The sequence below is a fragment of the Sus scrofa genome, chromosome 6 (assembly GCF_000003025.6).
Source record: "Sus scrofa isolate TJ Tabasco breed Duroc chromosome 6, Sscrofa11.1, whole genome shotgun sequence".
Lineage (NCBI taxonomy): Eukaryota > Metazoa > Chordata > Mammalia > Artiodactyla > Suidae > Sus > Sus scrofa.
Window position 1 is genome coordinate 31,541,844 of NC_010448.4, and position 26,392 is coordinate 31,568,235.

Sequence of the window (26,392 nt, forward strand, 5' to 3'; positions counted from 1 at the left end):
CATTATTCCCCCCTCACCTTTCCACATATCCCAAATTTCAACAGCTAAAAGGGTCTTTCATACATATCTATAGAAGATTCAAAACAAAATGTTGCCGGATTCAGCAATAATCAGCAGTCAAATTAGAGATTCCTGCTATTTCAAAGCTCCACAGATCAGTGAGGGTGAGTAGAACTCCCACAAGTAGGATAAGGGCTGAAGGATGCGGCCTCAGCAACAGTGTCCTGGTATTTGTTCCAGGTGAGGCGAGCAGCAAGAGTCCCATGAGACCTATAGACCAAGGGGACGCTCCCTCTTCTGACTCTGTGCCTTTTTGTTAGGTCCTCAGTGACACAGTGACACAGCAAGGAATGTCATCTTTCTTCTGTAAATGAAAGCAAAAGCCTAGATGCGTAAAGCTCACATAATTTTAGAAATACTGCTACAAGCTGGGGGAGGGGGGATATTAAACTAAATGGAGGCACTGCTCTTTTCTGCGTCTGATTCTGTGTGGAGAGATGCTTCACTGAAGAGCCTAAATGCTTTGAGATCATTAGTTTAGACGATGAGCTAACCCAAGCCAGCGCCCTGCTTTTCTCCTTCTGGCTGAACAAAAGCCAGACACACTCATTCTACCCAGTTCGGTGTACACTGAACTGCTCTGTGCAAGGAGTACCAGTTGCCTCTAGGTCATGAAATAATACTAAAAACTTTATAATCATTCATTGATTTAGTTTTCAGCATACTATATCATTTGAATCCAATGGGAGCATAAAGAGCTATTTGTGAGGTCAACCACGGTACAGACAGATGCTGACATGCTATTGATGGCAAGGTGGAAAGAAATTGCTAAATACAGCAGATCAATACCTCGTTTCACTGTTACAGCCTTCTGCAGACATAAAATATATATCTTTACAGCTACAAAAATAATAATAATGAAAGTGGGAGATAAATGCTTCCCTCAAGGTAAACTATTTGATTAGCTAAGGGCAAAGGTGACAGCAGCAGTTACACTAAAGTAACTTTATAGTCTTAAATAAAAACAAGAGGAAGAGCAGTAGATGAAATGGCAAAGTGAATCGGGACACATAGCTGGTTCAGTTATAACTCTTTTAAAAAACACAGTGATCAGTAAAAGGGCCACCAAAAATCTAAGCTTTTTCCTACCATCCACAAATCCAATTTCCTGAGGTCTATCCTATCACACGGTTTTACACAAAACATTTCTAAACAAAATCTTCTCAGTTACTGATGGAGAACAAATCGAGAGCTGATGATAAATAAATGCTCTGTCAAGTTACAAACAAAAACAAAAACAAAACCTTCTAGTTATATCTGTTCCATTTGACCCAAAATGTTGAAAGCCAACCCTCTCTTTAGTACCTTGTTAGACACATCCAACAAATGTATGGTTCTGGGCCAGAGGGAACTCATAATCTCCCCAGGAAAAAGAGAATTACATACAACACTGATATAAACAATAATAAAATGTCAAATGTAATACAACCAAATGCCAAGCTGTCAGGTACCACAGGCCAGAAAACGTACCAAAACGTTACCATACGTTTGGACGAAGGAAATGAGGTCATTGAGGGAAGAGATGAAAGTAATGACCCTCCAAAGCTCCACGCAAGGGTGGGAACGTGACACGGTTCCTCAGGGGCTGGCCGACTTAATACATCATCATCACCTTAGCTTTTGGTTCTCCGAGATGAAACTCTTTTTTTTTTTTTTCTTTTTCTTTTTTTGTCTTTTTAGAGCCATACCCATGGCATATGGAGGTTTCCAGGCTAGGGGTTGAATTGGAGCTATAGCTGCTGGTCTACACCGCAGCCACAGCAATGCAGGATTCAAGCCACGTCTGCGACCTACATACACCACAGCACACAGCAATGCCGGATCCTCAACCCACTGAGCGAGGCCTGGGATGGAACCTGCGTCCTCATGGATGCTGGTCAGATTCGTTTCTGCTGAGCTACAAGGCGAACGCCGAGGGAAACTTTTTTTGTACATCCTCACAGTGTGAGCTTAAAAACAACCAAACAGAATTTGCCATCAATTATTGGAGATATAAAGTCTCATAGGAATCTTTAAAAGTTGACTAAAGGGTATCTGTGTTTTTAAAGTTATACCACCTTTTTCCAGCTGCAATGAACTGTTTTTAAAAACGGGGAGGGAGAGATTGGGGGGGGGGGCACAGGAGGGGTACTGCACACTCACACACTCTCCCAGAAACACAGAACTGAAATGTCAGTGGTCATGTGAAGCCCTTCAGTGAGTACCATTCTTAGAATATTTAACAATTACACAGAAAAATACCAACACTGTCTTTGGAAGGCCTTTAGCACTTTTTAAAAGCGATCTCCTCATCTAAGACAGACTTAGACGGCATTCACTTCCCCAAAGAACATGTGAAGTCTTAAGTATAAGAGACAGTGATATAGTATCACTCCTCCAAAGCAATACACAAAATAAGTTTAAAATAAAAATAAATCTTGGGGCAAGGGAAGCAATGCAATTGTAATTGTAATGGAAAGGGAAGGAATAACCGTTTATTTCTTTTGCCTTCAAATAATTTTTTTAAAAAAACTGCTCTCAGACTTCTGACAATGGAAGAGAATTTTATAATTTGTTATCAAATGAGTCTATATGTTGGGAAGAAAGTTATGTCTCCAGCTTTCCTCTGTAGAGAAATAGGAGTGTCCCAAAAGGTTTATGTCCTCAAACAAGGCATATCCATTTATTTTTTATTTTATTTTTTTGCTTTTTAAGGCCACACTTGTGGCATATGCAAGTTCCCAGGCTGGGGTTAAATTAGAGCTGTAGTCGCTGGCCTACACCCCAGCCACAGCAAAGTGGGATCCGAGCCTCATCTGCTACCTACACCACAGCTCACAGCAACACCAGATCCTTTACCCCCTAAGCAAGGCCAGGGATCGAACCCATAGCCTCATGGATCCTAATGGGTTCGTTAGCCACTGAGCCACAAAAGGAACTCCACATCCATTCCATCAACTGCATGTTGATGCAGCTGTCTAGGTCATCGAAAGTCAACTAGAAGCCTTTTTTCACAGTAAACTAGAAATCCCATGGTTGGGTACAGGGGGCCTAGGTCTTGGAAAGCTTAAGGATCACTCGGTAGTGAGCATTTGAAAAATGAGTCAGGAAATAGTCAGTCAACAAATATTTACTGTGTATCTGTCAACAAAGTTCTGTGGTAGATATTTCAAAGGACACAACTTTATACATACATATTTTTAACAGTTTCTGCCCCCCAAAATTTGATAATTTCTATATTGGGAAGTGGAACTGGTGAAGTGGTAGATAAGAGAATACTAAAAGGCTTTTATTTTATTTTTTAATTGACTTTTATTTGGCTGCACTGCAGCACATGGAAGTTCCTGGACCAGGGATCAAACCCGCAGCATAGCAGCGACCCTAGGTGCTGCAATGACAATGCTGGATCCTTAACCCACTGTGCCACAAGAGAACTCCAAAAGCCTTTTATTTTAAATCATATTTATCTCTATATAGCTTTTGTTAGTGTTCAAAGGTATTTTACATTCATTATCTTTTGACAAGAATTCAGACGAAAGCAGAGAGGGAAAGCGATGATCACCCCGATTTTACAGAGACTGAGGGACCCATTCCAGGTACTGAATGCCTAGCAAGTGACAGATGTAAGACCAGATGTCTAGCCTCCTAACTACGAGTGAAGTGCTCCTTCCACTAGGGCAGCTAGTACCTCACAGGAAGAGCTATAGAAGTCTACACGATACAAAGAAAAGTTTGGGATTTGGTTAATTTCCTGTGCAGGGTGTGTATATGTGTGTGTGAGGAGAGGGAGGGACTGATATTCATGCAAGAAACATTATTTAGGGAGTTCCGTTGTGGCGCAGTGGAAACGAATCTGGCTAATATCCACGAGGATGCAAGTTCAAGCCCTGTCCTCACTCAGTGGGTCAGGGATCCTGCGCTGACATGAGCTGTGTGTGTAGGTCTAAGATGCGGCTTGGATCCCACATTGCTTTGGCTGTGGTGTAGGCCAGCAGCTACAGCTCTGATTGGAACTCTAGGCTGGGAACTCCTATATGCTACAGGTTTGGCCCTAAAAAGCAAAAAAAAAAAAAAAAAAAAAAAAGAAAGAAACATTTTTAATCCATATGTGTTCAAGACTCTACATGAGCTGGAGTACAGAGGCAAATAAACTAAGGAGGGAGGGAGCAAAGAGATTAACAAAAAATCATTATAATACTGAAGGATAAGTGCTATGAAAACATGCACAAATCGCTACAGAAACACAGAAAATTATTTTTAAGATTTTGAAGTGCTTTCTGTATTAAAAAAAAAATGACGAACAAGCCTTCGTCTCAAGAATTTAGTGAAATAAAAACAAAAGACTTTCAAGCAAAGCAGAAGGAAGGAGACGGTAAAAACAAAGGTAGAGATAAATGAATGAGCAGAAACAAATTCAAGAGCTCGTTTTGAAACAGGCAGAAATAATTCCTGAAGAGAATACATGTATACAGAAAATTACAATTAAAAGGAATACAAAGAATGAATATGGAATTTTACATTATGAAAAGATGCACAACTCTGAGTAAACCGGAGAATGTTATGTTCAATGCCGTGACTACAAACCTGAAACCTCAATTTCTAAGAAAACATAATGACCAAATTTACTCAAGAAGAGAAAAACAAAATAGACCATTAACTAGAAGATATTGAAAAAGTTATCCAAAAATTCCCCAACATCATATGAAGAGCTTTACAAGTTAATTTAGCTTAAACTTCCAAGGACAAATAATACCGATGTTCTGTAAACGGCTCTAGAGCACAGAAGGGGGTAAATGGTGCAATTAATTTTGTGACACAGGCTTACCTATGTATCAAAACTTGAAAACAAAGCACAAAAAGGAATATTTCTCAATATTTTTACCTCCTTCCATGTTAGCCAAAAGAGCTTAAAGTTTTACTAACTCTAGTATGAATTATGGCTGTAACATGTATATTAAATACTCCTTAGAGCTCCCATGTGGCTCAATGGGTTGAGCCAGTGTTGTCACCACAGTGGCTCGGGTCACTGCTGTGGTGTGGGTTCAATCCCTAGCCCGGGAACTTAGCCAATCAAAAAAAAAAAAAGCCTCACGGAGGTTCCTGATATACCCCCTAGGGGTGACCACCCTCCAGCTTCCTTGGTAATCACTGCTACAGACCCATCTCATTTTCCTAATTGAAATAAAAAAGGCTGAATTCAGCAATCTGTTAAAGGCCAGTATAACATGACCAAGTAGGATTTATCACAAGGAACCAATATCGGAAACTATATTAAGAGATTATATCCTATTGGTAGCTGAGAGGAAAACATTACCATCTAAACAGATGTCAAAAAATGTTCAATAAAAATTCAACTTCAGTCTTTAGGGGTAAAAAAGCCAAACTAAGAGTCAAAGATTATTGCCAGCAACTATCATTATACTTAATACTAGAATCCCAAAGCATCACCACTACAGGCATGACTATCTGCTATCCCCACTATTTACAGGCTCTGGCCAATGTAATAACACAAGAGGAAAAAAGGACGAGTGTATAATTACTGAAAGGAGAGAGACCAAATTATATCTATTTACAAATGAGTGAATTATCTACCTAGCACACACCTGGAAAAACCAAGAAAATCAACTGAAAAAAAAAAATGTTAGATTGATAAGGATACAGTCTGGATTGTGGCCAATTATTAAAGGGGCACACACAAAAAACCTTTCTCACATTCCACTTAAAAAATTTAATGGAGGAGTTCCTGTTGTGGCTCAGTGGCTAACGAATCCGACTAGGAACCATGAGGTTGTGGGTTCGGTCCCTGCCCTTGCTCCGTGGGTTAAGGATCCGGCGTTGCCGTGAGCTGTGGTGTAGGTCACAGACGCGGCTCGGATCCCACGTTGCTGTGGCTCTGGCGTAGGCTGGTGGCTACATCTCCGATTGGACCCCTAGCCTGGGAACCTCCATATGCTGTGGGAGCAGTCCTAGAAAAAGGCAAAAAAAAAGACCCCCCCAAAAAATTTAAAGGAATAAGAAAATCTACTTACCATAAATATCTCAGTTCTTTCCATATTAAGTTAAAAATTGAATGCAGTAACAATGAAAACACCAAAAGATTGGTGGGATACACAGAAGACCCTGAAAAGTGATTTTTAAGCTTCTCTGGAATAAAATTTAAGTTTTCTTCTCAGTGCAAGAACCAAGGAACTTCTGAAACAAAGAATAATCATGGGGGCCTTGCACTGCCAGACACTGAAAGGTGTCACAAAACGCTAGTCATTAAAATGGTGTGTCGAGAATAACAGACAAAACAAAAGAAATAGAATAAAAAGCAGATCTGAGTATACTGGCAATCAAGCTAATCAATAAATGCAGCAGGAAAACTGGTTAACCATTTGAGAGAAATGAGACAAGTACTCCATATCATACACCACCTAAATTCTAGATGCTTTACAAGAATTACTGGGAAAAAAGCTAAAATATAAAATAGTTCGAAGGACATATAAGTGACTATTCATCAGCTATTTAGGTGGGAAAAGTTCCCCTATACACAAATAAAGGAAAACTTGAATAACAAAAATACAAAAGTAAAAGGCGGGCAATAAACAAACTAGGAAAAATATTTGCAGCACCTGATTAACCCATAATAACATCCCTCATCTATGAAGAGCTCTGCCAAGTCAATGAGAAAACACATACAGAAGCAAAATGAATGAAAGCTACATGAATAAACAAATCACAAAAGAACTATATTTGGCCAATAATCATGGTAGGAGGATATTCAACCACGCAGTGCTTAGCAATTAAGGAAATACAAATTATTCTCCATGAGCTCCTACTCATCTCATCCAACTTGGCAAATATTTTTATCTCATGACAGTTCCCAGGGATGAGGAGGATGTACCAAATATGCATTCTCGTGCCCTGCCTGTCAGAGAAGAACGGGCATCAGCCCTCTGGGTGGCTATCTGACAACGCAAACCAAAAATCTTTACAGACGTTAACTTGACAATTCGCCTTCTTTTAATTTACCCTATGGAAAATACCAGAGATTTGCACAGAGATTTATGTGCAAGAATGGTCACTGGAGGATAATTTATAATGGCAGGGGAAAAAAATCCATAGGATGAAATATAATACCATAATTGTAATGACATGGAAAAATATTCACAATATACTGGATTCTGGTAAGTTGAAAAAGAGCCGGGTACAAAATGTGCACATCATGATTTCAATTTTTGTCTAAAATATCTCTTGTATATATGTACCATAAATATAATCTAGATAAAATTAGGATCATACTGCATACATCACATACATAATAGGCAGAATTATAATATTCTAAGAAAACACCAACACAGTAAGTAACACGGTGGTTATCTTTGGAGAATTAGAGATTTTTTTTTCCCCCTGCTTGGTATTTTTCGATATTTTTATATTTTTCTAAGATAAAAATAATGTAATCGGGAAAAAATAATATTTTAAATAAGAAATGAAATGCTTCACTGCTTACATGCCCTACCTATTGTGGTCACACACAAAGTTGCCTTTCATAACCCACATCTGGAACATACTTTCATTACCTCCAATCACATCCAGGGTACTAGCAGCTAATTCTTACATACACGGCACTTACACATGGCCACCACTATTCTAAATGTTTTACGGATATTAAACCATTTAATCCTCACAACTATTATTACCCCCATTTTATAGATGAAGGTGAGCTCAAGAAGATTTAGGTGACTTACCCAAGACTGCTCAGCTAGTAAGAAGGAGCGCTAAGGAAAAACAAGCAAAACTGGCCAAAACCCACACTCTTAACCACGGCGGGCTACTGCCTCTCCTGATGAACTATACTCTAAAGCAACACGACTGGCTTACAATATAATGCCAGAACGTAAGCAAACAAATAAGCACTATCTCCCCTTAAAGTAGTCCCATGGGAAACTCTATACATATCCAAAGATGTGGTCACTGATCATTACGTTTTTGGAAATCCTTCTTTTCACCATCCCCAGGGGGCAGTAAACAAGCCTGCCATAAGAAAGATGAGATTTCTTTCCAACAGCTGGGAATCATTCAGATGCACGTCTTAAAGTGTGATTAAATTGCACAATTCTGCTTGTGGTCACACCACAAGAAAAATCGATGAGGCTGATTTTGCTATTGTGCCCATAACTTGTATCTGCTCCCAGGAACTACATTCACAAGTGGATTTTAACACTGACTACACTGCATTATTGCAATTATTTGTTCACATGCCTAACTTCCTACTGAACTAAGGTCCTTCATGGCAAAGATTAGGTACCTTTCTCATCCGTGAGTCTCCCGTCCTTGACACCCACAATTCCTGGCACAAAAAAAGTATGTATTGTTTCTGAATGAACTTTATGAAGAATGCCAGACAAATGCTTTGAGCAATGACAATACATTAGAAAAAATAAAAATACTGCCAAGAGGGCATCTGAGTCTGTGTACCAACATAAAACGTGCATCTTTTTTTTAAAAGGTCAAAACAAACCCAAATGTTTATTTCACAAATTATGTTAAGAAGACAATCACACTGTGCAACTTCCCTTGGCCAGGTCTGGGAGTTGCCTCTATTGAGACCGTATTGAAAAAAAAATTAAAGTTAAGGAATAATTCCTAAAATTCTGAATATGAAGGAAGCCAGACCTCAGTTTGTAATAAGCTTTCTTAGAATATGATAATACTAGCTATAGTCATTTCTCACAAAACACAAGGGGGGACTACATATGCCTCATTGCCTGAAAAGCAATCTACCAAACCAAGGATGCAGAAATAACCATAAACTTTCTCAGACAACGATGCAAAAACACATCTGCTACGCAGAAGACACCAGGATGCAGCCTGCCTATGGGTTCAATCGACAAAGCACAACCTGGTGCCTGAAATATAAATCAAAGAACCTTCCATCCCTGTTACTTATGGACGTCTGCTACCTGCAAATTTCTAATGTGTGCAAGATGGGCCTATTTTTATTTACAGCACCAACCACAGACTGAATGTAAAACAAGATGCTTAATAAATCCAGGAGAACATAAAACACCAGCATAACTCAGACAGCAAGACAGACACTCACTCCTTAATTAAGTGGGTGATGTTCTGTTTAAAACAAAAAGACAACCCTGGGCCATGGCTAAGATTAAGCACTCAGTGTGGCGAGGGAAACGCCAACCATTTTCAGGGCAGAGGCTTTAAATCATGAAAAATAAACCATCTGATAGTCTGTATTCAATAGTAAGTAGACAGTCAGGACACAGACTGATTTGGATTAACACATTTTCAGTTATAACAAGTAATTTTACAGAGGATTAGTATCTTGATGGGCTGATCAATATGAAGCACGGCTGCTATTACAGATGAAAAGAAAATTGCCCCTCTGGTAATAAAGTGTGCGTGTCTTCGTTCCCCTTCATTTGCTGAGTCCATTACTGTAATGGTTCCAGCATTAACAGCTGGGGCAATTTAAGGAGCAGGGGTCTGATGAATTTAAAAGCTGGGCACCCAGGCTACTCATCCTTTCCTTGCGGGCTGCATATGCAACTCCGCTGCCTGGATGATTCCAGCAATGGAGTCGGGTTTTATGAGAACAATGACTATGATTTCCCAATTATTTGTCTCATTAATAGTGTTCCTGGCCAATAATGGGACTGAAACAAAAACTGCTCGAAGCATATTGGCTGTGGAGCCGGTGAAAAAAATTGCACACCATTTACCTAAATAACAAGATTGAAGATTGACATGACAACGGGCTGGAGTATATAGACACTGTAATGTCTGCATCGCTTTGCCAGGTGCTATTCTCAAGCAAAAAAAAAAAAAAAAAAGAGGCAGGACGTTCATGCAGACAGAAAAAAAAAAAAAATCAGCAGCAAAATTTTTCCATCTCTGCTTTCAAAAACTGGCAAACATGGACCACTGTCCATAGAAATAGAAAATCCATATTAATGCAGTCTTGAGACTTTAATCATGCCCAGTACAGCAGAGTGAGTTAGGGTTGCCACATCAGCCCATTTTATATTATTATTGGAGAAATGCTAGCCCTTGAGGCTCAGTGTTGAAGGCTTGAATGATCTGGTCGCTAAATGAGGGTGCCAAAGGGCAGACTCAGGGCTAATGCAGAAATCAGAGCTCTGAATTTTCTGATCACAAACAGTTATGGAAACACTCATGCACTGGCAACAGATCTCCCCCCTCAGAACCGATGCAACACAATTTGGTCCTTTAGACTGAGTTTTCCACGTGGTTTCTACCAGCTGATCTCAACCCTGACACTCACCGACGGGGGCGGTTCCTTAACATAAAGGAAGGTGCATAACCTCACAAGCAAGTCACTTCCAAAACTACGGGGCAAATACATGATGGGCAGGGCAACGGGCCAGATGCTTGCAGCATAATCAAAAATGCAAGCCTATATAGCAGGTACTCAAGGTTCAGCTTCCAAACATGTGCTGGCCTTGCAGAGAAATGCAATGCCAAGGACAAATGTGTGGAGAAAAGTAGCTACCAATGCAAATCTTAACATGTTCTGACCCCACCCAACAGCCCCCAAGATTCTTCCCAGCTGACACTGGAAAATCAACTGCTGAGACTATTTTGTAAGATAACCTTACAACCGAAGGTTAAGTGAATGAGGTTAGCAGAACTCTAAATTCACCTTCTTCAAACTGTGCCTTCTTTTTTTTTTTTAGGTTCCAAAAGTACCATCTCAACTATAAAGTTCTTTTCTTCTACAAGTTAGAAAGTCATACTTTAAATATAACTATAATCAAGAAATCTGCCATAAAGAACTAACCTCCACAAAACACCCTCAACCTGGAAAGAAAGCTAGCATTTTGAATTTGAAAGAGAACACTAGAAAACAATTACAGACAGCTGCCTGTGCTAGAGAGTTTTGATTCCCCAAATTAACACCAGTATCTAATGGTATGTTAAGTAATGTGAAATCGAACTGGTGGCCTAGTGGTTAGGATTCAGTGTTGTCTTTGCTATGGCTCAGGTTCAGTCCCTGGCCTGGGATTTTCCACATGACATGGGCATGGCAAAAAAAAAAAAAAAAAAAAAAATTCTTTCTTTAACCAAAAAAAAGGAATTCCCTGGTGGCCTAGCAGTTAAGGAGCTGGTGTTGTTCACTGCTGCAGCTTGCGTCTTTGCTGTGGTACAGGTTCAATCCCTAGACACAGGAATTTGCACATGCAGAAGGTGTGGCCAAAAAAAAAAAGCAGCAGCAGCAGCTAATGGTTATTTGAAGTGTCTAGGACTTTTTTCCCAATGACATATTTAGTTTTCAAAATCAACACTAAGATGGTTAAGAAACAGACCTTGATACACTTGAAACTATCACAACAATGTAAATCAACTACAACCAAAAAAGAAAGAAAAGAAACAGACCTGGAAATAATAGCAAGTAACAGGAACTCACTGTGACTCAATGGTTTAACTAATTTTCAAGGAAGATCAAGCAAACGATAAAGATGGATTTGGGGGAAAATACACAGAATAGAATCTATCAAGCAAAGCTTTGATTTTTTAAGCTTCCTGGTCATTGGTCCACCACCAAAAATGTCCCATATTTATTTTTCTAAATTACCCTCAGATAAACTGGTGAAATAACACAGGATGGCCCATGATAAAGGTAGGGGCCAAAAGAACCTTCTCAGAACTTGTCTAAAAAAGCCAAATTGCAAAAAAGAAAGAAACAAAGAAAGAAAGAAGGAAAGGAAAGAAAGAAAGAAAAAAAAAAAGTACCCAGTGGGTACATATATAAATAACAAACTTCCTTTTATTGAGTTATTATAACTCATTAGACCTTATGACTTTAAGGTTTATCTTATTAAATATTAAGACAATTATCACCAAAAACAGAAGAGGTTTTAAATGACTTTTATTTGAAATAGGTTTATCTCTTCTGGATATATTCCTTCACTGATAAAAATGTACTTTTTATCATTTTTATTGTTTTATTATGAATTAAATCAACATGACTTGTCACCACTAATGATGTTTACCTTGGTCACCTGGCTGATGAAGTGACTGCTAGGTTTCTCCACTGTAGGGTTAAAATGCACATTTCTTAAACAAAATTATTATGCTCCCTTTAAGTATATAGCCCTCTCGGTAATCAATTTAAACTGTTTCTATTCTCCATAATTTAAAAAGAGATGCTGTCACCCACGCCAGCCTGTGAAACCTTTGAAGCTACCCTGGAATTCAACATCCACATGTTTTCATTCCAGAGCTAAACAGTTCTAACATGACTGAACAACCTTAAAGGAGTCCTGGGCCTCTCATAAGCATACACCCTTAAAAACATCTTAAAGTGTAGGTTGCAGACGCAGCTCGGATCCCGAGCTGCTGTGGCTCTGGCATAGGCTGGCAGCTACAGCTCCGATTAGACCCCTAGCCTGGGAAACTCCATATGCCGCGGGAGCGGCCCAAGAAATAGCAAAAAGACTAAAAATAAATAATAAATAAATTAAAAAAAATAAAAGCTTCTATAAAAAAAATTGGGTTGTGATGATTGTGGTAAATGTAATAAACTTCATTGAGTAATTTAGAGAAAATAAAATAAAAACAACAACAACAAAAAAAAAACATCTTAAAGACTCCTTTCCCCGCCATGGCACAGTGGAAACGTATACAACTAAGAACCACGAGGTTTCAGGTTCGATCCCTGGCCTTGCTCAGTGGTTAAGGATCTGGCGTTGCCATGAGCTGTGCTGTAGGTCACAGATGCGGCTCGGATCCTGCAGCTGTAACTGCAGTTTGACCCCTAGCCTGGGAACCTCCATGTGCCTCAGGTGTGGCCCTAAAAAGCAAAAAAAAAAAAAAAAAAAAAAAAAAAGATCTTAGGAAGGAATTCCATGACCCCAAACCAGGTTAAACAGACCTTCCTGAGGAAGGAATTAAATGACCTCCATACCACATTAGTCCTCCCTGCTACCACATCCTGGTCCCAGGACCAGGAACACGTCTCCCCTGATGCTTAATTATCTATCTTCATTCATGGAGAGGCAACAGGTTCCATGGAACCAATTCTGCATCTTTGCCCACTGTTCCCAGGGCTCAGGACCCTACTTGGCACTTAACCAGGTCCCTCATCTGAACCAAAGAACACAGAAAATGGTCTATTTTCTCCATTCTTCCAAGGGCGGTACGTAACTACTACCATTTGGAATGAAAGAGAAAGAAGTTAGTGGAAGCCCAGTTGAGAAAATCTACCCATTAGACACTCAATATCAGTTCACTGAATAGCTACTAGGATCAGACAGTGCTGATGAAATGTTTATTTTTACTGCGTGCCAGCAAAGTTCTAGGTGCTTTACCTATATCTCAGTTAATCCTCACTACACGTGTAAAGAGTGAAACCCCCACCATTTTCAGATAAGGAAACTGAGGTACAGAAAAGCTGCTTTCCCAAGCCGGTGACAGAAAAGGATTCAATTCCAGAAGTCTGCCTGTAAAACTCCATATTCTCCAACTGGGACTAAGTGGGTAAAGCTGGAGTGCAGCATTATGGAAAATACATTCCCATCATTCTAGCTCTAGTTAGTGAAATGCATGCCCAGGGTTTCCAGATAGGCCTAGTTTTTCAGGAAAGCCAGCCATCCAGATTTTTTTTTCTAATGGCTGTCCCCGTGCCATAAGGAAAGCCACAGGCCAGGGATTGAAACTGAGCCACAGCTGCAACCTATGCCACAGGTGTAGCAACATCAGAACCTTTAACTCGCTGCGCCGGGCCAGGGATCAAACCTGTGCCTCCACAGTGACCAGAGCCGCTGCAGTCAGATTCTTAACACACTGCATCACAGGGGGAACTCCAAGTTTTTAAATGAAATCTCTCAACTTTTAAAGATTAGGAAAGAATTCGGAAATTTTCAAACACGGTTCCTTTGAACTAAATAAAGCACATTTATGGGCAGGATGAACGTGTAAATTGTAAATTTGTGATCTCTGGTGACCCCTATCTTTCCTCAAAAATATACACATGCCGAAAATGCATAATCTGAATCTGATCATAAGGAAATATCAGACAAATAAGAGTGCAGGGGCAAACGACAGAACAAACAGCCTGTACTCATCACAAATGGTAAGGTCTTACTCATTACAAATGTCAATATCTTAAAAAACAAAGAAAGGATGAGGAACCAATTTAAAGGGGATTAAAAGAGACTAGCAACATGACAATTAAAGGTAATGTACAATTCTGGATTGAAGCCTGGACCAGGAAAAATATGCTATAAAAAATATCACTGGGATATGGAGTTCCCGTCATGGCTCAGTGGTTAACGAATCCGACTAGGAACCATGAGGTTGCAGGTTCAATCCCTGACCTTGCTCAGTGGGTTAAGGATCTGGCATTGCCGTGAGCTGTGGTGTAGGTTGCAGACGTGACTCAGATCCCATGCTGCTGTAGCTCTGGCATAGGCCGGTGGCTACAGCTCCGATTAGACCCCTAGCCTAGGAACCTCCACATGCTGAGGGTGCGGCCCCAGAAAAGGCAAAAAAGACAAAAAAAAAAAAAAAGATATTACTAGGATAATTGGCAAAATTTATATATGGACATTGGATTAAATAAGAGTACCTCATCAATATTAACTTTTCTGAAATTGATAATTGGCTACGTTTATATATAGGAGAGTGTCCTTGTTCTTAGTACATACACGCTGAAGCAGGGGTAAAGAGGATTGGTGTTGCCAAATTTACTCTGTGGGGTTCATAAAACATAATAATAGTTCATGTAAATATATAGGGAAAGAGAAAGAAAGAGCTCTAAAGCATTTGTTGCAAGAGGTGAACAAGTTTTTAATCTGGATGATGGGTCTGTAAGGGCTCTCTGTTCCATTCTTGCAGCTCTTCTATAAATTGTAAATCATTTCAAAACAATAAATTACATCATCTGCCCCAAACAAACATGGTGGCAGCCTCACTGTCAACAACCGGTTCTTTGGGCAACCCTCAAACAAAGCCATACCGGCTCTGTCCTTGGCACAATGGCCAAATATAATCAACTAGATTCTCAGAGCAACTCACGGAAGCAGCTATTTTTTTTTTTTTTTTTTTTTTGTCTTTTTGTCTTTTTGCCATTTCTTGGGCCGCTCCCGCGGCATATGGAGGTTCCCAGGCCAGGGGTCGAATCGGAGCTGTAGCCACCGGCCTACGCCAGAGCCACAGCAACGCAGGATCCGAGCCGTGTCTGCAACCTACACCACAGCTCACGGCAACGCCGGATCATCAACCCACTGAGCAAGGGCAGGGACTGAACCCACAACCTCATGGTTCCTAGTCGGATTCGTTAACCACTGCACCACCACGGGAGCTCCGGAAGCAGCTATTCTTGACTCCATTTTCTGGCTGGACAAACTGAGACACAGGGTACCAGCTCTCCATCCAACAGCAAAACAACTGTAGAGGGCATGGTTCTAATTCAGTCTATCAAATGCTCATCTGGCCTACTTCACTATATGCCTTATAAAACATTTCATTTTAAAAATGTATCCTCTTAGGCTGTAACACAGATTAAATAAATGTTATCATAAAAAGTTAACTATTTACTCCAACCTTTTTATTCACCCTTCAGACTTGGAAATTATATAAAAGTCTATGGCATAAGCAATCACAAGGAGAAAACACAATCCAAGTTATTTCGAAGAGAAAAGGAAAACCAAAAACAGTTACCCATTATGGGGATAAAAAGTTTAATTCCCTCTGTGGCTCAGCAGTTAATGAACCCGACTAGAATCCATGAAGTTGAGGGTTCGATCCCTGGCCTCGCTCAGTGGGTTAGGGATCCGGCATTGCTGTGAGCTGCGGTGTAGGTCACAGATGTGGCTCGGATCCAGCCTTGCTGTGGTGTAGGCCAGCAGCTGTAGCTCCAATTTGAGCCCTAGCCTGGGAACTTCATATGCCACAGATGTGGCCCTAAAAAAACGAAAAAAAAAAAAAAGAAAGAAAGAGAGAAAAAGAAGACCCCAGCCAGGCAAAAATGACAGATGTCCTCTGCCAGGATAGACAGGCTGTGTTTAGTTACACTAGGATGGATGATCAACTTGTTAAAAATAGATTCAGAATTCACAATTTTCACTTTTATCATTTTAGGGGAAAACTGTGAGAAATTAGGCCACATTAAGAGAGAGTGTGACAGAACAGCTTAATAAATATTTGGACCCTGGAACCAGATTGTGTGGGTCTGAATTCAGCTCTTCTACAAAATTACAAACATCCTGACTTTGGGCAATTAATTAATTTGAAAAATACCATATCCTATACCCAAATACTAAAGATTTATAATACCACTACTTTAAAAGTTCTGAAAATCTTTTCACAAATAAAATTAAAAATACAAAAATAAAAGCAAGCAAGAAATCTTTGTGATATTGGGATAGGTAAAAACTTCATAGATATGACACAAAAAGCATGAATCATAAAAAGAAATAGCAATACATTGGATCTCTATTGAAATTAAATACTTTTGCTCTTCAAAAGACCATTAAACAAACTACAAGAATGAAAGACAGTAGTCACAATACATATGTCTGAAAAAGGGCTTATATTTAGAAAATATAAAAAACTCCTAACATGATATTAAGAACACAAATAGGAGTTCCCGCCGTGGCGCAGTGGTTAATGAATCCGACTAGGAACCATGAGGTTGCGGGTTCGGTCCCTGCCCTTGCTCAGTGGGTTAACGATCCGGCGTTGCCGTGAGCTGTGGTATGGGTTGCAGACGCGGCTCAGATTCTGAGTTGCTGTGGCTCTGGCGTAGGCCGGCGGCTACAGCTCCGATTCGACCCCTAGCCTGGGAATCTCCATATGCCGCAGGAGTGGCCCAAGAAATGGCAAAAAGACAAAAAAAAAGAACACAAATAATCCAAACAAACAAACAAAAAAAAAATGGGCAAAAGATCTGAACCGAGACTTCACAAAAGAAGATATATACCTGGTCAATAAACACAGGAGAAGCAGCTCGGCATCATTAGACATCAAAGAAATGAAAACCAAAACTACAATGAGATATCATGTCACACCCACCAAGATGGCTATTATCAATGAGACAGATGATAACAAGCCTCGGCAAGGATGCTAAGGAATTGGAGCGCTCAAACATGAATGTTGAATGGTACATCCATACTAAGGGACTAATGTCTTAGTCCACTCAGGCTGCTATAACAAAAGACCATACACTAGGAGGCTTATAAACAACAGAAACTTACTGTCACAGTCTGAAAGCTGGAAGTCTAAGATCCGGGTACCCGCATGCGCAGGTTCTGGTAAAGGCCCTCTTCCAACTGCAGACTCCCGGCTTAAAGCCTGTATCCTCACATAGCAGAAGGGGTGTGGGAGCTCTCTCAGACCTCTTTTAGAAGGGCACTGATTCCATCCCCACCCATCTAATCACCTCCGAAAGGCCCTACCTCCTAATACTACCATCTTGGGGTTAGAATTTCAGCAAGAGAATCGGGGGGCAACACAAACATTCAGACCGTAACAAACAATACAGCAGTTCTTGAAACATGAGACGCAGTTTACCATGTGGCCCAGCAATTCCATGCCTAGATATCTACCTACAAGAAATAGAAATAGGAGTTCCCTTGTGGCTCAGTAGGTTAAGGATCTGGTATTGTCACTGTTCTGGCCCAGGAACTTCTACGTGCTGTGGGTGTGGCCAAAAAATTTTAAATAGTTTTTAAAATAAAAAGGAAAGAAACAAATATAAAAAGTTGAACACAAATGTTCATAGCAGCATTATTCATAATAGCTAAATAGTGGAAACAACCCAAATATCCATCAACCAGTGAGTGGCTTAAACAAAATGTGGTACATTGGGACAACGGAATACATTATTCAGTAACAAAAAGTCATGACACACGCTACAACATGGAAAAGAGCTTTTTTTTTTTTGTCTTTTTAGGGCCGCAAGTGCAGCATAAGCAGAGGTTCCCAGACTAGGGGTCAAATTGGAGCTATAGCCACTGGCCTACACCACAGCCAAAGTGACGCAGGATCCGAGCCTCGTCTGCAACCTACACCACGGCTCACTGCAATGCTGGATCCTTACTCACTGAGCAAGGCTAGGGATGGAAGCGGCATCCTCATGGATGCTAGTCAGATTCGTTTCTGCTGAGCCACAATGGGAACTCCGGAAAAAAGACTTTTAAAAGAGATATTCACCCTCATTAGTCATCACTGAAATGCAAATTAAAACCACAATGAGATCCCACCACATGCCCACTAGAATGGCCAGAATGGCCAAAATTTAAAAGACAGACAAGTATCGATGAAGATACGGAGCAACTAGGACCGTCACAGCTGACGGAAATGTAAAATGGTGTAGTGGGTTTGAATAGCATCCTCCAAAAAGATAGGTCCAAGTCTTGACCACTGGTGCCTCTACCCTTATTTGGAAAAAGGGGCTTTGCAGATGTAATTAAGTTAAGGACCTTGAGGAATACAAAATAAAGAGCACCCTGGATTTAGGGTAGGTCCTCAAATGCAATGTGTTGATTGGTGTCCTTACAAGAGAAAAGTCAGAGACATCTGAGACAAAGAGAATGTACCATGGGAAGACAGATGGGAACAGAGGTTCAAGTTATACAGCCCAAGCCAAGGAATGCCAAGAGGCATCAGAGGCTGGAAGAGACAAGGAAGCATTTTCCTCTAGAGCCTTCAGAGGCCCTATTGACAGCCTGATTCCACACCTATCTCTAGACCTATGAGCTAATACGATTTTGTTTTAAAACATCCAGTTTGTGGTAGCTTGTGCCAGCAGCCCTAGAAAACCAATATAAATGGGAGAACCACTTCAGAAAATTGTTTAGCAGGGTCTTATAAGGTGAAACACAGAACTACTACAGGACTCACCAATGGGCTCCTGGGTATTTATCCAAAAGAAATGAAAACTTAGACTTATCCATGAAGGTCATAGCAGCTTTTTTCATAACAGCCCTCGGCCAGAAATGATCCAAATGTTCAGCAACAAGTAAATAAATAAACAAATGGGGTCAAGCCATACGGTAGACGACTTATCAGCAAGAAAAAGGAATGAACTATTGATACAAACAACATGAAAAAAAATCTCAAAAATTATGCCGAGTGAAAGCAGATACATACAGTATACTTCTATCTATATAAAATTCTAGATAATACAGATTCATCTACAGTCATAGAAAACCTACCAGTAGTTGCTTAGGAGCCAAGGTGGAGGAAGAGACTGACTACATATCAGCAAGAGGAAACTGCTGGAAGAGACTGAAATGCTCTCTACATCAACTGTGACAGTGGTTTCACAGGGGTATACATCTGCCATGACTCATCAAATTGGGTCCTACAAATGGGTGCAAATTACCACACGTAAATTACACCTCAATAAAGGTGATTAGAAAAAGGAGAAAATGGAGTTCCCGTCGTGGCGCAGTGGTTAACGAATCCGACTAGGAACCATGAGGTTGCGGGTTCGGTCCCTGCCCTTGCTCAGTGGGTTAACGATCCGGCGTTGCCGTGAGCTGTGGTGTAGGTTGCAGACGCGGCTCGGATCCCGTGTTGCTGTGGCTCTGGCGTAGGCTGGTGGCTACAGCTCCGATTCGACCCCTAGCCTGGGAACCTCCATATGCCGCGGGAGCGGCCCAAGAAATAGCAACAACAACAACAAAAGACAAAAAAAAAAAAAAAGAAAAAAAGAAAAAGGAGAAAATAATGCACGTGTAAATGAATATCTTATATTTAAGATTTAAAACTTTATTTCCTGGGAGTTCCTGTCGTGGCTCAGCAGAAATGAATCTGACTAGCATCCATGAGGACGCAGTTTTGATCCCTGGCCTCGCTCAGTGGGTCAAGGATTTGGCATTGCTGTGAGCTGTGGTGTAGGTCAAAGGCTACAGCTCCAGTTCAACCCCCAGCCTAGGAACCTCCATATGCCACAGGTGCGGCCCTAAAAAATTAAAAATTAAAAAACTCCATTTCCTATACTTTGTTCTAGCCAATAATGTTTCATAAATAAACAAATTTTAAATAAAGATCACAGTCAGACAATTAGATATATGAATTCAACATGTTTCACAAGTAGAAGATAGAAAAAAGCTTTGGAGTCTGGGCCCTAGTTTTGCACAGCAACCAAGTGGCCTTGGGCAAGTTAAAAGGTCTACAGCCTTGGTCTCAAAATCCATTAAATGTGGATGATATATTTTTTCTTTTTTGCTTTTTAGGGCTGCACTTGTGGCATATGGAGGTTCCCAGGCTAGGAGTCAACTTGGAAGCTACAGCTGCCAGCCTGCACCACAGCCACAGCAGCGCAGGATCATCTGCAGCTCACACCACAGCTCACAGCAACACCAAATCCTTAACCCACTAAGCGAGGCCAGGGATCAAACCTGCATCCTCATGGATCCTTGGTGGGTTCATTAACCGCTGAGCCACAAAGGGAATTCCTGGATGATATTAACAAAGACTGCACGGGCAACCGTTATGGTTTCAATAGAGTAAAAGCTTCTTTGTGCAGGGATCTATCTTAGCCAAAATCATAGTCACGTGTCTGGCAATAATAGGTGCAAAATAAATCTTTACAGAAAAAAAATGAGTAACTTTAAATGTACACCCAAAAGGTAAGAGACATCATGCACAGTACCACTGTGTGACATTTCTTTGCACTGCTGCACGTAGACTAACACAAGAAGATCTTCCCCCTTCATACCCACCTTTACATACTGCCCTTATCACATACAGACTCAAGCGTGGAAACTTCAGGTCCCTAGTGAAATGTTGCTATAACCTGGGTCAAAATAGACGCTTTTTTTTTTTGCTGTGCTTGCAGCATGCTGAAATTCCCAGACCTGAGATGGAATCTGAGCCACAGCAGTGACAACCCTGAATCCTTAACCCCTAGGCCACCAGGGAAGTCCTATAATAGAACACATTCTATATTATATATATGTATGTGTGTATATATACACATATTTTTTTTTATAGGCTACACCCCCAGCACATGGACATTCCCAGGTCAGGGACTGAATCTATACTGCAACCTATGCTGTAGCTGCAGCAACACTGAATGCTTTAACCCACTGTGCCAGGCCAGGGATGGAACCTGCGCCTTTACAGCAACCCCGGCTGCTTCTGACAGATTCTTTTTTTTTTTTTTTTTTTTTTGTCTTTTTAGGGCTGCACCTGAGGCATATGGAGGTTTACAAGTTAGGGGTCAAATAGGGACTACACCACAGCCACAGCAACACCAGATCCGAGCTGCATCTGCAACCTACACCACAACTCACAATGCCGGATCCTTAACCCACTGAGCGAGGCCAGGGGTTGAAACTGCGTCTTCATGGATCCGAGTCAGATTCGTTTCCACTGAGCCACAAGCGGAACTCCATGCAGTCAGATTCTTAACCCTCTGTACCACAGCGGGAACTCCCACATTTTATATTTTAAATCCATAGAGGTGTTACCCTAAGATAAAGTGAGTTCACTTGTAGGACCCTAAATTCTATAAGAGTACAAACGGTGTCTGCTTCACTTACCAATGCTTCTCACTTCCAATAACTACCTAATACAGAGTGAGCAACAAACAGCATGTGTAAAGACCCTGTAACCAAATAAAGCACAGGAAAGAGAAACTTCTAAGAAGGCCAAAGTGGCTGATGGGCAGAGAGCAGGGAGGGTGTCACATCCCTTGAGGTTGTGGATGATGCAGGTAGGTTCTACACCATGCAAAACACTGTGGGCCATGTGAAGTTTTGTCTTTATCCCAAGAGCAAGGAAAGCCATGAAAGATTTTTAAACAGGTGGCTGGCAGAGGAGTTAGGAAGGAAAGAGTCATGATTAGATTTGCATTTTGAAAAGCTCACACACTGCAGTGTGGAGAAGAGACTGGTTGTGTGGGAAGAGCAACAGAAAGGAAGCAAGGCGTAAGGTGAATATGGACCAAGAGACGACTGGAACAGTCCATGGAAGAGGTAATTGTAGCTTGGTCCAAGGTGGTAAAGATGGAAAAAAGTGAACCAATGTATTTAGACAAATCACGACTTGATTTGGGGAATGAGGGAAACAGTTCTTCTGAGGCTTAAGTCTTCTTCTGTAAAACAGAATTGATGTTACTCCATCTGTATAATATCTATCTTGCAATCTGCTGTGATAAAAAAATATGAAATAATACAAATATTATGAAAACGCAGAGCCTGACACTAATAAATGATTTTTAAAAAATTCTATTACTGTGACTACTGTCATCCCATGGAACAAGCAACTGTTACAGGATGAACCCCAAAAGGAGAAAATAGGAGTGTAGTTAAAGATCCTATCCGCTGTGATGAAGACACAGAACATACACTGTTTGAAAACAGCACAGCTGAATACACAGATATTTCACCTACATCTACCCCAGTCCTCAGAAATCATTACCGAAGAGGAAGCACAACTGTTACGATCACAGGCATATTCGAGTCCGGTAAACTGAGGCACAAGAGTAGCTACAAATTTAATCAAGGAATTAGATGCAGAAGCAGGACAAGGAAAGGGGTGTCTAGATTCTCATGTGAGCTGATCCAACGGGACTAGGCCTGCAAACAGCACGAATTTACAACCCCCAAAGTCTCTGGTTCCCTTGCTAACAAGGCCTTGTCATCCCTTGGCTTAAGATCGTGGGTGCGCTCGCCATCCAACCAAGTCCTTCGGGTTCCCAGCCCCCATTACAAGTGCATGAAAGATCCCAGACTCTGAGGAGCCCAAGATACCTTAGCTTCGCGCTCTCGTTCCTCGGCGGTTGGGGTTCGCTTCATGCTGCTGCTATAGCCTCCTTCGCCACTGCTAGCCGCGTAGATTCCGCGCCCTGGACCCCGCCTCCTCTGTGTAGTTCTCTCGGGATCTTGCTCCCGCCTGGCGCCATTCGCTCTCGGAGCCGCGAGAACTACCACTCCCAGAGCGCACCACGGCTACGCCGGAATTAGCCTCGGGGTTTGGAGCAAGAGAATTTCCCAGGTCCAACAGCTGGGTGATCGTAGTCCGCAGCGCAGCGAGCAGGAGGGCCACGGCCCGAGGAGAACTACATTTCCCAGGAGTCAACGGAGCCTGCCATGTTTTTTCCCGTGCTCCTCTCGGCCAGCCGCCCCACTTGCCGTCGGCGCTATAGCAACGGTAACTAGCGGCTGAGAGAGAGTGGCGGTGAGTATTCTGGGGGAGCACAGGGGAGGAAGGGGGCAGATCTGCAGCACGGGCCACGGTCCTGGGGTCTGCTCTACCATCTGGAGAAGACCCTGGAGTTCTGCTCGCGTGAAGAGCAGCCCGGCCCGAGACACCACTTCCTCAGGCCTGAATCACAGGCAGCCTATATTATTCCCACGCCCCGCACCGGTTTGAAATTTTCTATCCTAGCCCTGAAACCTAGCTCTCGAGAGCTAATGCTAATTGCCATGACTAGCTAGGTCCTTCTTTAAGTAGGTCCCAGAAACAGTATGCTTATTTGTCCTGGGTTAGGAGTTCGTTGGGAAACCCTAATAAGCCTCTTGAGTGACATTTTGTTTGCTCAGTTATTTACAATTATTTGTTTATCGTGATTACCCCATAATCTATCAAGGTGGGAGTCTTTGTTTACCATTTTAGTCTTAGTGGCAGGTATTCAATTATTCATTCCATAAAACAATGTAGGTGCCCACTCTGTGCTAGGCACTGTTCCGACCAGCTATGAACAGGACTGATGCGGGTCTTAAGACGCTTATACTTTATTAGTGAAGATGAAATAGTAACGAACTAGTAAATAAGATTATTTCATATCGAGCTGATTGCTATACAAGAAACAAATGGTGCTGAACTTGGAAGGAAGGGTACTCTAACATAGGAAGATCAGGGAAGGCCTCTCTGAGGAAGTGATATTTGAGCTGGACACCAAAGAATGAGGAGCCACCTCATGCAAAGGCCTTGGGCAAGACAAGGATACTGTGAATTCAAAGAACCTAGAGAATAGTGTGAGTGGTGCATAATGAGCCAGGAGGGATTGCCTGAAAAGATATTGGAGAGACATTGCAGCCCCGTGCAGGGTTTCTCAACCTTGGCTCTATTAACATTTGAGGCCACATAGTTCTTTGTTGTGGTTCAATGTTTAACATCATCTCTTGACCACTAGATACCAGTATCACTGGTGCCCCCCACCTTCCCAGTTGTGACAACCAAAAATAGGACCAGACAGCTACTTGGAATATGTGTGAACTTGGGCAAAGTACCTAAGCCTTGTCTCAGTTTCTTCATTAGTAGCAAACGTAAGTAACAACCTCACAAGCCTATTGTGAGATATTTCATTAATTTACACAAGCAGAGCACTTAGGAGAGTGCCTAGCACATTTTAGCGAGAATTCAATAAATGTTAACACCATCATCATCGTTATTGTTATAAAAGTACCAAATTCTCTCAGGGAAAAGTTATCATTTTCGTGGGAGTTCCCATTGTGGCTCAGTGGGTTAGTAGCCCAATTAAAATTCATGAGGATGCAGGTTTGATCCCTAGCCTCGCTCAGTGGGTTGGGGATCCCACTTTACCGTGGGCTTTGGCGTGGGTTGTGGTTGTGGCTCGGATCCTGTGTTGCTGTGGCTGTGGTGTAACCCGGCAGCTGAGCTCTGATTTGACCCCTGGCCTGGGCACGTCCATGTGCCACAGGTGCAGCCCTAAAAAGACAAAAAGGAGAAGTTATTATTTTCACAAGTGACCTGTGTTTAAACATCTTGATAATTTGGTTCCTAATTGACCTTTCCTGTAGCAGTGTTTCCAAATGAAGTAGATGATCTCCCAGGCATATGTCTGTGAGCTGTTTATGTCACAGTAAAATGCAGTTGTTCTCAACTTTTGACAAGTTATAATAAAAGTTATTAATCCTCTCCCTAAAACATAATGTATTTCCCCATAATGCATACAAGATTTTGGAAACCATCTCTGGATCCACAGACCCTGAAGCCCCAAGGACTCCATTCATCCATTCAACGACTATTTAGTGAATGCCAGCAATGTGCCCAGGGCCCTGTGTCAGCCTCTGAGAGTACAGAGGTGAACACGACAGACCAGCTTGCTACTCTTTCAGACTTTACAGTCCAGGACCAACATGCTAGAGACTGGGAACCTCCGCCTTAGGCATCTTCATTGTTGATTTGCATTTGGCATTCTGGGTGGATTGAAATGAAAAATTTTTTTTTAATTTTTGGCATTACTAACCGTTGTATGGACTGCTACATTCACTTATAAGACTTAAGTTACTGGGATGCATCTTTGTAAAGACCAGAAACTGTAAAAATGCCAGAATTAGCTGGACAGCCTCTCTATGGAGGTAGGAAGCCCTGGGACCTAGGCCTCATGGCAACAAAGGACACAACAAAAACAAATCCAGCTGATGAGTTTATGAACCCTCTTTGATAAAATTCAGAGCTACCCACTCCTTTTGTGCATCAAGCTGACTATTAATATTCACGCGATATTGACATCCCAGGCAAGTGTGCTAAATGCTTTTAATTTACCATTTCACTAACCTTTAAAATACTCTGTGAGGTAGTATTGTTTTCTGCATTTTGAAAAATTAAGTAACTACAACTCAAGAGATTAGGTGACCTGACCAGCCAGTAGAAACAACTGTTTGAATCAAGTTCCTGCCTTGAGTGTTTTTTTAAGATACCTGCTTTTCTTTGGGGAGCAGAGAAGAGGATGGAGGATGGAGAGGGGGTACTTCTTAAATTTGGGGGAGTTTATTTCGTTTCACATAGAGGAATAAGAAGAAGAAAGAAGGAAGAATGATAATCTTACCTCATTTCCTAAGCAAACTATAGGAAATACACTGTTGAAAGGGACTCTGGCTCCATGATTGAATGTAGTATTACTTTTAAAATAGAAGCTTTCATCTTCTTCAAGCAGCACATGTGGGCAATAAGATATCCATTAAAGTTCTAGTGCCTTATTCGTTTTATTTGGTTCATTCCATTGCATAGTTAATGTTACAACTTGGAAAGATTTTATTTGAATTTTCTTTTCTCCACAGATAGGCAATGTCTGGTCCAGCTGATGAGACTGCAGGAGACCTGCCTGTGAAAGATATAGGTCTAAATCTCTTTGGAATGGGAAGGTTACAAGGTACGGCCAGCTGTTCTTTATTACAGTTATGAACTTTGATCAGTAACTTCTTTACTTTTAATTTAAAGTATTTCTGATATTCATACAAACAGAGCCATTTAAGTAACTATATAGCTCTTGATTGGACTAAACAAGAAGATGGAGAATTTAGAACAACATATGGTATTTTACTACATGCATCAATTATCAACAGCTCATAGAAAATGTAAAATCCTTCTCTGTTCTGATAAAGAATTGTGATAAATCATCTTT

General features: G+C 41.2%; 2 protein-coding genes across 5 annotated transcripts in view; one reads left to right on the forward strand and one right to left on the reverse strand.

Annotated features, from left to right (window-relative positions):
- The window catches only part of FTO (fat mass and obesity associated), a 387,563-nt gene extending 364,732 nt beyond the window's left edge, over window positions 1-22,831 (reverse strand). The window contains 1 exon segment of the mRNA NM_001112692.1: window positions 22,773-22,831. Within this exon segment, the coding sequence (NP_001106162.1) occupies window positions 22,773-22,817 (45 nt within the window). The 5' untranslated portion in view covers window positions 22,818-22,831.
- The window catches only part of RPGRIP1L (RPGRIP1 like), a 95,604-nt gene continuing 92,305 nt past the window's right edge, over window positions 23,094-26,392 (forward strand). For all 4 annotated transcript variants that reach the window (XM_021097099.1, XM_021097100.1, XM_021097102.1 and 1 more), the window contains exons 1-2: window positions 23,094-23,199; window positions 26,049-26,140. In XM_021097099.1, coding sequence (XP_020952758.1) covers window positions 26,056-26,140 — 85 coding nt within the window. In that variant the 5' untranslated portion in view covers window positions 23,094-23,199; window positions 26,049-26,055. The remainder of the gene's footprint in view (window positions 23,200-26,048; window positions 26,141-26,392) is intronic.